Source organism: Juglans microcarpa x Juglans regia, chromosome 3D (assembly GCF_004785595.1).
Source record: "Juglans microcarpa x Juglans regia isolate MS1-56 chromosome 3D, Jm3101_v1.0, whole genome shotgun sequence".
Classification (NCBI taxonomy): Eukaryota; Viridiplantae; Streptophyta; class Magnoliopsida; order Fagales; family Juglandaceae; genus Juglans; species Juglans microcarpa x Juglans regia.
This window is the reverse complement of record NC_054598.1, coordinates 27304465-27319712: the sequence shown is the minus strand read 5'-3', so window position 1 is coordinate 27319712 and position 15248 is coordinate 27304465. Positions and strand designations below refer to the sequence as shown.

The 15248-nt window shown below is 38.2% G+C and overlaps 1 protein-coding gene across 1 annotated transcript; it reads right to left on the bottom strand.

Moving 5' to 3' along the window:
- Nucleotides 1-12541: 12541 nt before the first annotated feature.
- On the bottom strand, nucleotides 12542-15001 carry LOC121253899 (DELLA protein GAIP-like). Its single transcript, XM_041153829.1, has one exon. It carries the CDS (start codon nucleotides 14797-14799, stop codon nucleotides 12955-12957), a length of 1845 nt encoding a protein of 614 aa, XP_041009763.1. The 5' UTR covers nucleotides 14800-15001; the 3' UTR covers nucleotides 12542-12954.
- Between the last annotated feature and the right edge of the window lie 247 nt (nucleotides 15002-15248).

Genomic DNA, 15248 nt, shown 5'->3' with positions numbered 1-15248 from the left:
ATATTATTTTATTCATAAATTATAAATAAATTGTAATTAGATTCTAAGGCTATCATCTACCCACTTGGATACTCCACCCCAATCCCGCTATGGCAGGAGATTTGGCACAGGAGACTTGTGCATGCCTGCCTTGTCAGCTAAAATAAAAAATAAAATAAAATAAAAGATGAAGATTGAAGAGATGAAAAACACGAAATACGACTAAAGAATACGATGAAAACGAAGACCATTTGAGGAGGGAAAGTTCCGTTCCATTCTCCATCGCGACAAAGATTTTTTAGTTCCAGTCGTCACCATCGCGACCATCATTTTCGATCCCCAACATTCGTTGTTCCTCCACGACCTACTCCTCGACTGTGCCTACATCCAGCAATGCCTCCCCCAACAATGATGTAATCATAGCAGTCTTCGGATGGGAGTTAAGTAGCATTGAACATAAACTTGAGGTAAGTTGGGTCTGCACGAAAACTGGAGACAGAAATCGTGGTTAGGCCTAGTTCGATTAATATTAGCTTCCACCCATTTCTTGCACTTTCTCAGCCACTAAACGCAAAGAATGAATGATGGAGAAAATACCTGAGTTTTTAAGGATGCGTTGTAGAGAATGTAGTTTACTTGTGATAAAATGGAAAGACAAAGTTTTATTAGGTTACACTTGCACAGAGAACTTGAACAAGGTAAGAGGAAAATTTCAATGGTTAACCAAATAATGGCATTAGGTTCAGTTGATTAGAGAATTTCAATTTCTTTCCCTTTCATGCACTTTCTCAGCAGCTCACGGAACGAACGGCTTAAGAAAATAATAGATTTTCTCAAAGGATGAGATATGAAAACTGAAGAATAAACAGGACAACTGTCTGTATGGTAGAGGTTAGGATTTAGGCTGCATTTGGATGTTGAACTGAGTTGAGTTGAGATGATAAAATATTGTTAGAATATTACTTTTTAATATTATTATTATTTTAGGATTTAAAAAATTTGAATTGTTTATTATATTTTGTATTGGAATTTGAAAAAATTGTAATGATGAGTTGAGATGAATTTAGCTTCCAAACAAAATCTTATAAACCCATCATCAGTCTCGCTTGCATCTTTCGAAGATGGAGGGAGATGGGAGAGGGTGAGAATGGGGGTGGGAGAGGGAGGAACCTGGGAATGGGAAAGGGAAAGGCTCCAGAACACGAATGGTGAAACAAAACAAAAACTGAAACGCACCATATCATATTTCTTGTGCAACGTGCACTAACTCTCCTGCATCCATCATTTTCCTAATCCACCCACTACTCCGCAACTTCGTCACCTCTCTCATGTGAATTTTTTTAAAAAAAGTGTTGAATCAGTGTTCAGTCTAGTTAGTTTTTATATATGAAATGAGATGAAGGACTTAAAATAAAAATTGAAAAGTAAATAAAATATTATTTTTAATATATATATATATATATTTTTGTTTTTTAAATTTAAAAATTTTAAATTGTTTATTTTATTTTATGTAAAATTTAAAAAATTATAACAATTAAATGAGATGAGATAAAATGGACATGAAAACAAATGAGATCTTCCTCCCATTCAAAAATCAGATACCCACAACCCGCATTCTCCCCCTCCCCCATCTCGTCTCTATCATCTCTGATCACCACCACCGTTTGGCGGCACCGTCTCAAATGGGTCACTCTTCGCTGCCTCTCACCTTGACTCTCTCTCTTTGCAAAATTAACTTTTAGGCGATGTTGAAATGAGTTGAGTTGAGATGATAAAATATTGTTAGAATATTATTTTTTAATATTATTATTATTTTGAGATTTGAAAAAGTTGAATTATTTATTATATTTTATGTTGAGATTTGAAAAAATTGTAATAATGAGTTGAGATGAGTTTATGTACCAAACAAAGCCTTAATATTACAGTCACCTATGCTGCCATCTAGACTTGAACCGCCGCCTGAGACACTCCTCAAGGTAAGCGCCACAGTCGCGCCTCTCTCTCCCTCATACTCTTGATGTGCCCTAACTCCACTTGTGCAAAAATCCCAAAATTAATCCACCCCTAGTTGAAACCCATTCTTCTCGGTCCACAAACAAAGTGCACGCACTGCTCTTTCGAAGTGGTTTGCTGGCTCCAAATCAAGCCAACCCGGAGCCGATTGAACAACCTCATCTTGAAATTTCTATCCATGAGCAAGATGAGATTTAAAAATCCCACCTTTCATTTCCAGCGATAAATTGGCACTATCAGTACCACCACGTAGGAAGCTTCAGGCACTAATAATAGTTTGGGTATATTATCTTCTTTTAAGTGTTTTCTAAATTTCAAGTGTTGCAATTCTGAGTTTTTAGCTCTTGAATCTTCAATAGGTATTAGTTCTTGTTTTTTCTTACGTTGCTTTGTGAATTTTGTTGGCTTTTGAATAACGGGTTGTTCTTAATTTATGTGTTTTGATTATTTACAGTTAGTTTGCATTTTTCTACGTTGTCCCTATTCTCTTGTGGTTGGTTATGGTATAACTTTGGGCTGTTTCTGCAACTTGTAAATTCTTGGGATGCTTTTTGGACAGTTGTTCGCTTATAACTCATTCGGTTGAAGGAGAGAGTTTGACTTTGGGTTGTTTAGCAGTGAGTGAATGAGTTTCCATGGAGAGTTAAGAGAATTGGATACTGTAGACCCAAGAATGGAAACAAAATCTTGGTCCTCAAATTTAATTTTTCTTTGAAATGCACCTTTAGGCTGTATTTGTATTTTAATTATCATTCAGTAACGGAATTAGGTTTCTGAAAATTTGCATTTAATTAATACCTTTAGCTTGGTCCTTCATTTCTTTTAGCTTTTTTATGTTTGAACAATTTACCATCTTGAATACAATACCTTATTTTCATTTATAATTTTTTTTTCTTTTTTTTGTTGCAAATTATTAGCAAAAATAGAGAAAGATAAGGGTTGGGAAGAATTCTTAGAGTATTACTATGTGAAACCAGGGCACTTTCTAGTTTTAGAAATGAAGGAAATTCTCGTTTTTATGTACTTATATTTGAGGAGAGTGCAATAGAAATAGATTATTCCACCCATAGCTCCCAAGTTAAGGAGGAAAATTTTGGTGAAACACTCCAAGTTTCACCGATGGAAGAAATCGAAAATAATAGTTCTGTTAAGTTATTAGTAGATGGCTTTCTAACAAACCCCAAAAGAAGGGAGAAGTTGCCATGTGATCCAAGGCCTCAAAAGATGAAGAGAATGAATCCAAGTGTTAAAACAGAGAAAACCCATATTTTATAGTTGTTATGCAACCATCATAAGTGCAATTTGGATGTGTTTGGTAAGCTTTCAATTTGAAAGAAAGAGGAGAGTAGTCGAGATCAGTGCGTGGTGAAACACGTTCAAAACAATAAGATACCCTACATTAAAAAAAAAAGTTTGTAATCCTAAGAACTCGAGTCTTCTTTTTTTTTTTTTTTTTTTTTTTTTTTTTAGAGAAGATGATAGTACTCTAATTTTATTGATTGTCCTTGCTTATGGCGGAAGAATACTGTAGTAACAAACAGGACACTTGGGACTTACACATATTCAATAAAAACCATCCCAGGCATAAAAAATAACTTAATAAAAAAACAAAAAAGCTACTTTCACCCAGGACGGGGACACGTCGAGTACCCGGGTTCTAAGTCAGCATTATCTAAACGGAAACGCACCGTTTCTCTGCTTAGTATTGTTTCTAAACTCAACACTTAAAATCAAACTAACCCCCACCATTCACGAAGACGAGACAATATCTTCAGACTGAACCAGGAGGTTCTGAGGCTTCACATCGCGATGGGCGATGCCGTTTTGGTGGCAGAAATGCAGCGCAGGCTTCACGTCGCGGTGGGCGGTGCCGTTTTGGTGGTAGAGATGCAGCGCCGGCTTCATGTTGTGATGGGCAACGCCATTTTGGTGGCAGAAATGCAACGCCGATACCAGCTACTGGAAGTACCGCCACGCGGACGGCCCAGCCAGCTTGCCACGCGCGAGATCTTGGAGAACAGCTCACCGCCCATGGCGAACTCCACAACGAGATAGATCTTGGTCTTGGTGGCCATGACCTCGAGGATTTTAAGGATGTTGGGGTGGTCCTGGAGGCGACGCATGACCATGATCTCTCGGATTATCCGTGGTTCCATGGCGGATCTTCACGGCCACAGCTGTGTCGTTCACTATTGATAGTGCTTGGTACACCTTGGCGAAGCTGCCACGTCCCAGTAACCGCCCCAATTGGTACTTTCCCAGTAGGGTAGTGGTGTTGGATGCCGGTGATGGTGTTGGGGTAGGCACAACCTCTCGTTCCATGGCTCGAGAGGCCGAAAGAGAGATAGAGAAGGGAAAGAACCCAAGAGATGCACAAAATGAATTTGAAGAATGGCGGTATTTTTTTTTTAAAATAATAATATAAAGCTGACGGCCACGTCAGACGATTCCGCTACGGGTACCCAACGGCGAGTACCTGTAGCAAAATTGATAAAAAAAAATAACCAACCTATACAATAATCTAAATAAATAAAGCAACAAATTAACTAACCAGATAAATAAAGCTAAACATGTCTATTTCTTGAAACGAACTAAAATAACTATGAACTATCATTGAAACCGAATAATAGGTAAACCAAGAAAATCCAAACGGAGTAAACCACGCACTCGGCAAGGTGACTCATCAGAGCCATCATATGTACAATTTATCTCCTCCTCCCCTTCCCTTGCCAAAAAATCTGTCACCTTATTCCCTTCTCTAAACTGATGCAAAACCGAGTAAGTAAAACCTTGAAGAGCCTTTAACAACTCTTCCCAAAAATCTCACAAATACCATACCATGCATCTCTTATTAATAATCCAATTAATAAGTAATTCTGAATCACATTCAATTTCAACAAACCGAAAACCCAAATCCTTGCAAAGCATCAAAGCACATTAGAGGGCCCTAAGTTTTGCCTCATTATTAGTCCCATACCCAAATTTAGAAGAAAAGGCTGCTTCGAAGTGACCAAAATAGCTCCTAATAACACCTTCCCCACCACACGAACTTGGATTTTCACGACAAGAACCATCTACATTTAGTTTCACACATCCCTCTTTTGGCTTCTTCCATGATACCAGTTGCGGGTGTCTAACAAAAGGTCGTTTAATCGATACTTCAAGAGAATGCAGCAGCTGCTGATCATCATAAGATAATTTGCCAACTTTACCAATATTTCTAGACAACTGACATAATCTGTATTTCACTGATCGCCAAACCATTTCCATCTACTCCCTTTTACCTTCCATTCGAGCCTTGCATCGCCCCTACCACAATCTCCATGTTATTAAGCTTGGGACTAAGCCAATTAGTACCCCATGCTGAGAATACCTCTTGGCACAACATAACCAATGCCAAAACCGAGCCCACCATGTTCCAGCCTTCATATAGTTCACACCCAAAAATTGTGTCGCTTTTCTCCATACTTCCTGTGCCACTTCCCTCGAGCACAAGACATGATTCAACATTTCAACCTTACGCAGGTCGCAGCAGTCATAACCTGAAGCCATAGAAATGCCCAACCCCTGCACTCGTGCATCCACAGGCATACAATTAAACTTTGCTTTCCAAACACACAAAGAAATTCCTTTCAGCAACAGGTTATGCCAAATCCACTCCATTCCCTCAACTTTTGAGCATTTCACTCTAATTATTTCCCAAGCTAAAGCCGTAGAAAACATTCCATCCTTAGTCAATTTCTAGATTAGCATGTCAACACCCACACGGCCACATAACACCTCTACTACAATCTCCGATGCCCTGCACTGACCCACTAACTCCTCTAGTTTTTTGCACATCTCATTCATTCTCAAGCCAACAATCACGCACTAACAAGTTAGGATTAGTGACTCCCAACTCATCTATTGCAAAAGGACCAATTGATAGCCATTTGTCAAACCAGAAGGAAGCACATCCATCTCTCACCCGCACCTTCGTATACTCAAATACCACTGGCATAACATGCACAATAGATTTCCAAAGCCTAGAATCCGACATCTTTGAACGAATAAACATAACATGTCTCTCTTTAGAATATTTTACCTTGAAGAACCTTGCTCAAAGATTATCCACAAATAATAATCGCCAAGCAAACTTCATGTCCATCACACACTGCACATATGAAAACTTTCTCACGTCAATACCCCCTTCCAGAGTAGGCAAACTCTGTTTCTTCCAAGCTAACCATTGATTTCTCACCTCCACCACCTTCCCCCCAAAAGAACGTGGCCATAATAGAATCTAATTTTTTTAAAACCAGCTTTGGAACATTTAGCACAACCAATAAATGAGTTGCCATGCTAGATAACACATGCCTAATAAGAATTAATTTTTCACCTTGTGACAATAATTTCATTTTCCATCCCGCCACTTTTTTTTGAAAATTTTCCACCAAAGGATCCAAAATCCTTGCCGTTAATCTTCCCACTACAAGTGGAGCACCCAAATACCAAACCGGAATTTTCCCTCCACAAAACTCATCAAATGCAGCAACTTATTTCTAGCTGTCACATTAATATGTTTCGATATAAAGAGAGCTGACTTCTCACTACTGACTTGACCATTGCTCATATAAATTCAACGTTCTCAAAAGATTCTTCATCGACCTTCTATCTCCATTAGTAAAAATCAATAAATCAGCATAAAGAATGTGAGAAATCAACGGAGCACCCTTAGGATGCAAGAAACTGAAAATACTACCATCAGCAAACTTTTCTTTTAGCAATTGAGAAAGAACTTCCTCCATAATGATAAATAAATAAACCAATAAAGGATCTCCCTGAATTAGGCCTCTCGATGGCTTATAAAAGCCCTTATAGGTTCCATTAAGCATAACAGAATACCAAGGCGATTTAACACAAGTTTCCACTTAGCCACAAAATCTTTGTGAAAACCCAACAACATCCAATACATTTAAAAGAAAATATCAATCTACTCGATTATAAGCTTTAGCCATGTCAATCTTCACCATCACATTACCTCATTTAGCACTCTTATTCATCAAATGCACCATTTCTCGTGCAAGAGAGATATTCTCAAAAATACTCCGACCAGGAATAAAACTCCTTGTTCAGGAGATATAATACGATCAAGAAAACTTGTCATATGAGTAACCAATATTTTTGAAAAAATCTTATAGGCTACTGAACACAGGCTAACTAGCCTGAACTTATCAAAACTACGTGGCTCTTGAACCTTTGGAATAAGAACAACAATGAAGAAGAATAAAATTGAGGTAGAGTACTCCCTGCAAAAATAAAAAATAAAAAAAAAATCCCTCGCCACTTCCACCAAATCATCTTTGACAATATCCCAGCAAAACAAATAAAAAGCCGATTCAAAGGCATCAGGACCCGGACTACTTTGTTTTGGAATTGAGAAGAGCGCAACCTTCACCTCTGCTTACATCAGCTCTTTGCACAAATACTCATTATCCTCCTCAGTTATCACCTTAGAGAACATTTGAGATAAATCCACACGCATAGTTGCACCTGCACCAGAAAGAAAAGAATGAAAATGCCTTACGGCACCTAAATGAACTTCCTTCAGAGAGCGCAAACTCTCTCCTGCATTTAACGTCATCACAAAAACAACAACTTGCTTTCTTCTCAGACTGGCAGTAGCATGAAAAAATGCCGCACTCGAGTCTTGAGAACAAACATTTATATAAAATTAAAAAAAGAAATCCCTTAATTTCACCTAATAGAAACTAATTATTTTTTCTTTTGATGTACCAAAATAAGAGTTCTGTCGACTAATAACATTGTATATATCATTAAAACATGCATTAAAGAGTTGTTTTTTATTGAGATGTCATTTTATATATCATCGTTGGTTGTGGTCCACGAGCATCGCCAAGGGCATGTGCCTTAAAAACACCCACAAGAATTCGAAGTACTACTCTTGAGAGGGGCCCCTGCGATTACCTCGTTCTCGTGCGTGTCTATCCTTTCGTTTTAGCCGAACTTAAGATATATGGGCTAGCTAGCTGCTGCTGCGGAGCCCACTAAGTTGTGCAGAAAACGAGCCCATTGAAATTTAAGAGACAGATGGGGAACCCTTTGAATGTGGTGTTGCTGTCGAGGAGTTGTCTATTTAAGTCAAAATCGAAATTGCAATAAAGATTCTGCAGCATTTATAGCAGTCTTCTCTGACTAAAACTATTCTTTGAACATTGACGAACCTCCCCATATTATTATTATCATTTTTTTTAAGATCCCCATATCTTTTGAAAAATCAAAAACTGCAAGCATGACTGGATAAAATTCTGCACACTATCTTTAAAAAAAAAAAGAGAGAGAGAGCATATATATATATATATATATATATATAGGAGTGATTTGTCATCTATCAATACGTACATTCACCAAAAAACCCTAACTTTTAAGTTTCCAGATTGCTACGATTTTTTATTTTTATCATCTATCAGATTCCTTTTTTCTGCTTAATGAAGAAAACGTGAAGAGATTTTGTAGAGGATTTAGGGTCAAAGGCTCAGGATTAGGACAGTAGCACATATTCAGTAGCCCGACTTGCAAAACTATTCCAGCCTCACGAGTGATACAGACCCATCAACACTGAATGTTGAAAAACCAGCACAGTGAATGTTGAAAAAAAAACACTGTTTTGACCCATCTTAGTGCTCGTAGCAATATATATTGCTTGTGAAGCCAAAATTACATAAATCAGCATGCAGTTTGAGTTTTGCCTTTAGCTTTCTTGCTCCATTAAACATGCAAGGACCACGAACGGACGTACGTGCGCAGAAAGTAATTAAATACAAGTTCTGTTTGAATGTTGATTTGAGATGAATTGAGTTTTATATAAATAATAGTGAGTTGATATGGTGAATTGAGTTTTTTAAGATCCATCTAAGATGAGTTAAGATATATTTATAAGAAGTTGAAAAAAGTTATGGGTCTCGCATGTAAAGAGGTGTTGAGTTGAAAAATATTGTAAGTCTCATGTTTAAAAAAATTTTAAATTGAGATGAGTTTAGTGATTTGAAAGTCTGATAATTGAATATTAGATTTAGTTTAAAATTAGACTGAACTGAGCCTAACATTTCAGATTTGGATTAACAGTTGAAATTAATAAGGTGTACGGATAAAGTTTAAAATGCATGGGTTGAGACGTGGATATTCGGTATTCCTATTGGATAAGGAACTCCCAACATCATATATACAAGTTGCCAAGTTTGAAGTGGGTACTAAACAATTTTCATGTCATTCTCGATCTTCGATTAAAATAATGTAATAATGTGTGTGTTTGTGTATATAATATATATCGCTTACGTGTAGTCCAAATTATTACTCCTTTAATTCACACACTAGTTAAAAATAATGAAAAACCTTCCAATACTCGTAGGCTAATATGGGAAGGTGCTTCTTTCCATTCACTCGGCTTATCTATGGTCTGCAAAATCATATAAATAATATATAACCCTATGCATGCGCCAAGTTGATGACAAAACCTACCTAGGAAATCACTATTTTCTTTGCAAGAAGATGTGGGCCCTAAAAAAGAAATAAACAAAAACAAATCTAAAAATGATCTGCACAAATATGGCCCCTATAATACATTTTATTGAGTCATAGAGTCATGAAAATTGTGGGAAAATGATATTATGTCTATGAGTTTACTATCTCAATTTAATCGTTCATGTATTTATTTTCTTTTTTAATATTTTTTTTATTTAATGATTAAGAAAATGACTATTAGTGTATTAATATTTTTCTTTTATTTTTTAAATAAAAAAAAAAAGTACAATTAACACTAGGAGAATCACCGAGTGGGCAAACTTGAGTGGCATAATAGCACTATCCAAAAATTGTAACACCTAAGGAGAGGTTTGAGCCACATTTAAGCGTATACTTTTAAAAAAAAAAACTAGTAAATTATATGATTAGAATTATTATAAAGAATAATAACTTTTTTTAAATAATGTGGGATCACCTACGCTTATCAGTCTGTATAGAGTATCACAAAAATGATAAGTTGTTGGATGTTTTCTTCTGTTCTTTTTTTTTTATTATTTTTTGCACTGAAAAAGATTAATTTGTTGGGGTAGTTGTCCAAAGTTCTTTCCCTCTTTTTTTTTTTTTTTTTTTTTTCTGTTTTGCTGAGCTAAATTCCAAAGTTTTTCTAAAAGATGGGTGGGGGCAATCCAGCTCCTTCATGACATAATAACTTCAAATTAACCATTCAACACATGATCGATCATATCCATAAAAAATAACAAATTTGACTGAGTTAATATATAGTTTATTATATGGTAGTGTTTCATTCAAGTGATTAGTCAATTTCAATATTTCTTTAGGGAAACTAATTAAGTAAGTGGGTATACTTTAACTGAAAGGAATAAGCACATATGCGTGCCAGGAAAGACATATATTACTTTTGCTTTTATATTATATGAACTGTACCCCATGGTTTTTGCCCTTCTGATCATAGACGAAAAAGTACACACAGACTCAACCCAGTAAAAGAATCCCCAGTTGCACTTACACAATATAGCCTATAAGATTAATGTTATCGTTTGCAAATATCTTTGCCTGATGTTACATCTAATAAGTTGTTATAATTATTGAGAAAGAATCAAGTTTTTCAATATATACAACCTTAGAGAAATTATTTGTATACTCCTAGGATGTACAAGATTGATGTCTTCCCTTCAAAAAAAAAATTAAGTAAATCTGTAACTTACATAAAAAATTAATTTTAAAATGATAAATCCCAATTTTATCATTTTTAAAGAGAGTGGGTAGGGTAGAATTTGTATACTACTTTAGGATTGGATATACTAGTATTACAAACTGCTATAGCTTGATGTGGTATGTCAGATTATAAAGTTACTTTTATTATAAAGTAAATCTAACAGATTTTATGAAATCACATCAATTTGTGAGTTTATTTTGTATAATCTCTTTGTATCTGTACTCTTATTTAAAATTTATGACCCAAGGCCAAGTCCAGAGAGAGAGAGAGAGTGTAAATTGCACAAATTATTCAACTGGTGAACCTTTGCTGGCCATCAGGTGATTTGTTTAAAGTGGAAAGAGAGATTCAAGTATTGGTTATATACAAATATAGCCTATTCATATTTTTTCCCTGCAAAAGACTCCCCAAGTCCTTGGGCTGTATGTACTTAAAGTACAACGAGTACTTTATTATAAGGGGAATGCATGAATGTTAAAAGGTCATGAAAGGACCACGAACCTTTTTATTTATTTATTTCTCAAGATCTTCACTCAGATAACACTTTTTTTTCCCCCCCTTCTGTTGCAAAGGAGGTCAGCAGTGAGATCATCTTAATGGTGATATATAGTAATTAATATACATTAATCTCTCCATTGCTTTCATTCCTGTGCGAGGCAAGTGGAAGAAACCCTGACCTGACCCATCATCTCTGAGCCAATCTACATTCAAGGCTAAAGCAAGAAGTGGTTAACATTTTAGCTTTGTACCAGCTTAAATCCTTAGAATTTGGACTTATCTAGCTAACCTGAATGATTTTGCAAGAAAATTTCAACTTTGATGGGCAATTCTCATCCGTTGAAAGGTTAAAAAGTTATAATGAGCAGCATAAAGGACATGAATGTTTAAGATTGTTTCTATATTAATTTCTATGTGAACCAGAACTTACCCCGTAATTCTCGATATAAATTGTTATTCATATGTTAATTTTTGGGTACTTTCAACCTTTAAAACAATAAAGAACTTTATAATTTTTACCCAACCTTCACCTGTTTATTTATAGCATTGTAACTTTACAATTAAAAGTTTTTTTTTTTTTTTATACATTTGGAGAGGGGGGTTTCAAATCCAAGACCTCCATTTTAAAGACTGTAGGTTTATGTTAATCAGATCACAAACCTTTGACAACTTTACAGTTAAAAGTTATATCAGTAATGAAAGGGTCAAACATCATGCAACACATGAATCTTAATGAATGAGGTTTCTGGTCAAACATGAAGATAGTGCAACACATTGCTTTCAATGGATTTTCTCAAAAAAGTAAAAGAGGTAAAAGATAAATAATAATAATCTGGACAAAGAATCATGATTCAACTCACAAAGCTAGCTGTGTGGAGGAGTGAGTGATACTGATATCTAACATACAAGGCAGAGCAAAAGTGAACCTTTCTAAGAAAGTGCAAAATCACAAGAAAAAACTTAACATAAGTGACCCTTTTTTTTTTTTTCAGTTTCATATTTGATTATGCTTTCCTGACATAAAAAAGGATTCTGTAACCATAATTCTCGGGAGCATAGCAGCAGATTTCGATCAATTTTGAATTAATACAACTATGCATATAGCAACACACTCATTTGTCACATAAACTTCAGTCCTACCAATAGCAGCAAAGCTGCAACTTACACCAAGTGCAGAGCCTGGGCAGAACCTCTTCTCCTCTTTTTTTTTTTTTTTTTTCCTTTCTTTTTTCACCCTCATAATCATTCTCAAAATGAATGAAGCTGGGTTGGCTCTTGCACAACACCAATCACTCATTAAAAAAGTTCTAAACTTTATATCATCACAAAGCTAAGCTATTATAGTATATATTTAAACTTACAAACATTAACAGACGATAACTTTTGATTCAACCTGAAAATTACAAAATAGATTTCACCCAAAAAAGAAAAAGAAAAACCAAACAAAACAAATGGAGAAATCAAATAGCTAAGAAAAATACCTAAAGGAAAGGCGAGAGAGAGAGAGAGAGAGAGAGAGAGGGGATTGGAAAAGAAAAGATGGAGGAGACAGGGACTTGAGGTCCGGAGTGGTGGGTCTCACTCGGTCTGTGTCAGGGGTGAGCCACCCAGCTCAGCAGAACACATTGACAGAGACCCAGTCCACTAAAGTCATGGTGGGTGGGGGCTGAAATCGGAAACGAGTTTAACGGACTCGCTGAGTTGACTCAATGGGCTAATGTAGCTTTACCGGCGAGTTGCCATGCAGAGGTAGCAATGAGTGGACGAGTGTGCCAACCCAGCATCAGACACCCATTGTTTTCTTCCACTCTGTGGCCTTCGCCACCGGCGAACAGGGCCAGCAACATGCTAGCTTGCTTGAACGCGTTTGACCCGAGATGAACCGGCTCGAACCCGGCAGATCTCAGCCGAGCCCGCCACTGAACCGACGTCTCGTGCCGTTCGACCCTGTCCACACCCTCACACGACACCACGTTGCATATCTGCTTCCCCAAGTAAACCTCCGACATCACCTTGTCCTGATTACTCACGGATCCCTCCAGCGAGTCGAACATGGTGGAGTAATAGTGCAGCGACTCGGTGAACCGGTCCAAGAAAACTGGTCCGTTGTGGTTCGCTTCCTGCTCAACCACCGTCACGATATCCGGCTTCATTTGCTTTACCACTGAAAACACTTTCTCGATCGCTCCGGACCGAGCCAATAACTTGTGCAACTCGAACACAGAGTTAACCGCGACCGACTCAACCTCTCTGGGCCGCAGATCCAGCATGGAGGCGTTGAGATCCGCTAGGCTGTTGGCAACGAACCCTCTGTACTCAAACTCGACGTGAATCGTCTCGGCCAACTGGGCCAGCTTCCAACCCACTTCCTGGAGATGATCAGAATTGTCCGGGGCGGGAGGGCCAATACCAGTCAAGCGAAAAGCGGGTGGGCCGCCGGGGCGGAGAGCGAGAGCTTGCATCAGAGCCGGCCACTGCATCCCTTGGTTCATGGAGAAGTCGATAACGTGGACGCGCTTTTTGCCCTCGAAGGCTTCGAGGATGGCTTGATTGGCAGTGAAGTGAGCGAATTTGAGGTAGGGACAGGTCTCGTAGAAATGCATCTGGAGTATGTCGGAGAGCGAGTGGTCGAGAGGGTTCTTAGGGTAAAGCTTGTAGATTCTCCGTGCCAGGGCCTCGGCGAAGTACGTGGCGACCTTCCTCATGGCACCGGCTTGGGACACGGCCAAGTATCCGATCTGCTTCACAAGGGCTTCTGCTAGGACGAGGTTATTCTGTTGTACGGCCTCGGCGCAGGCCATCAAAGCGTGGACGAGGCGAATTCCGTTCTCTTGTGAGTCGACGAGTACAACTGGGCGAGTTGACTCGGCGGAAACAGTGAAACCACCGCCTACAGTAGTAGAAGAACCAGAAAACGAGATATCAGGGTTTGACCCAGAGACCGATGAGGATTTCAAACGTTTGGAATCTCTTGAGGATGGAGAATATTCGATCTGGCTTTGAGGTTGGCTATACATTGCCTTGCCAGGAATAGCTTTGAGATCGTAATCCGAAGAAGAGGATTCCTCAAAGACTCGGTTGTGGCTGTTATTGTTTTGTTTATCGAAGTCGATGGAGGTGATGGTGGAAGATTCGGCCAAAGCCAGCAAAGAATCATCGAGTGGAGCGGGCGGGGCACCGGCAGCAGGCGGCACGATGGGGTCGAAATCATTGCAAGGAGGGTTCAACTCGGAGAGCATGCTCTGGAGCCATGTCGAGAGATCGGAGGGATTGTAATGGACGGTATCGGTTGCGAGTTGAGAGAGACCGTCACCCTGAGCATTACCCATCAAATCCTCAAGAAGTTCCAGCTTCTGGGCAACCTCAGCCATGTCGGAGGACCTCACCTGGTAACCCAACACAGCCAAGAGCTCGTCCATGCCACCGTCTGGTTGGACCTCATCTTCCCAACACATCTTGGCTTTACCAGTACTGCTACCGGAGCTGGCACTTGCAGTGATGGAAGAATCGGCCAGAGAATCATGGAGATTAGGATCCAGCTCTCTTTTCATGGCTTCCTCCTTTCTTCTATCTTTGAAGAATGAGTGATGGAGGCGATGGCGAGAAGAGTTTCCGAAAGGGTCCGGATATGGGGAGAGTAGAGCTATGAATGCGTGAAGAATCTGGGCATTGGGGATTGGGGGGTTCTGCTTGGTTTTTCACTCCTACTACTACCACTTCATCGTCAGAGAGAGAAAATAAAAAATAAAAACCATATTAAAAAAGTTTTCTCCTTTTTTTTTCTTAAAAGATAATTATGAAAAAAAAAAAAAAAGAGCTCGTGATAAGGCTCGAGCTCCAATGATCCTAAAGGCTACAACAATAACAACTATCACTACTGCTACAGTCTACAAAAAGCTCGAGCAGATAAAAATGGAGGAAGAAGTAGAACTCCAATGGGGATGCCTTTTTTATTTTAATCCTGTTTTCTAGGACAGACTTGCTTTATGCTGCACATGAT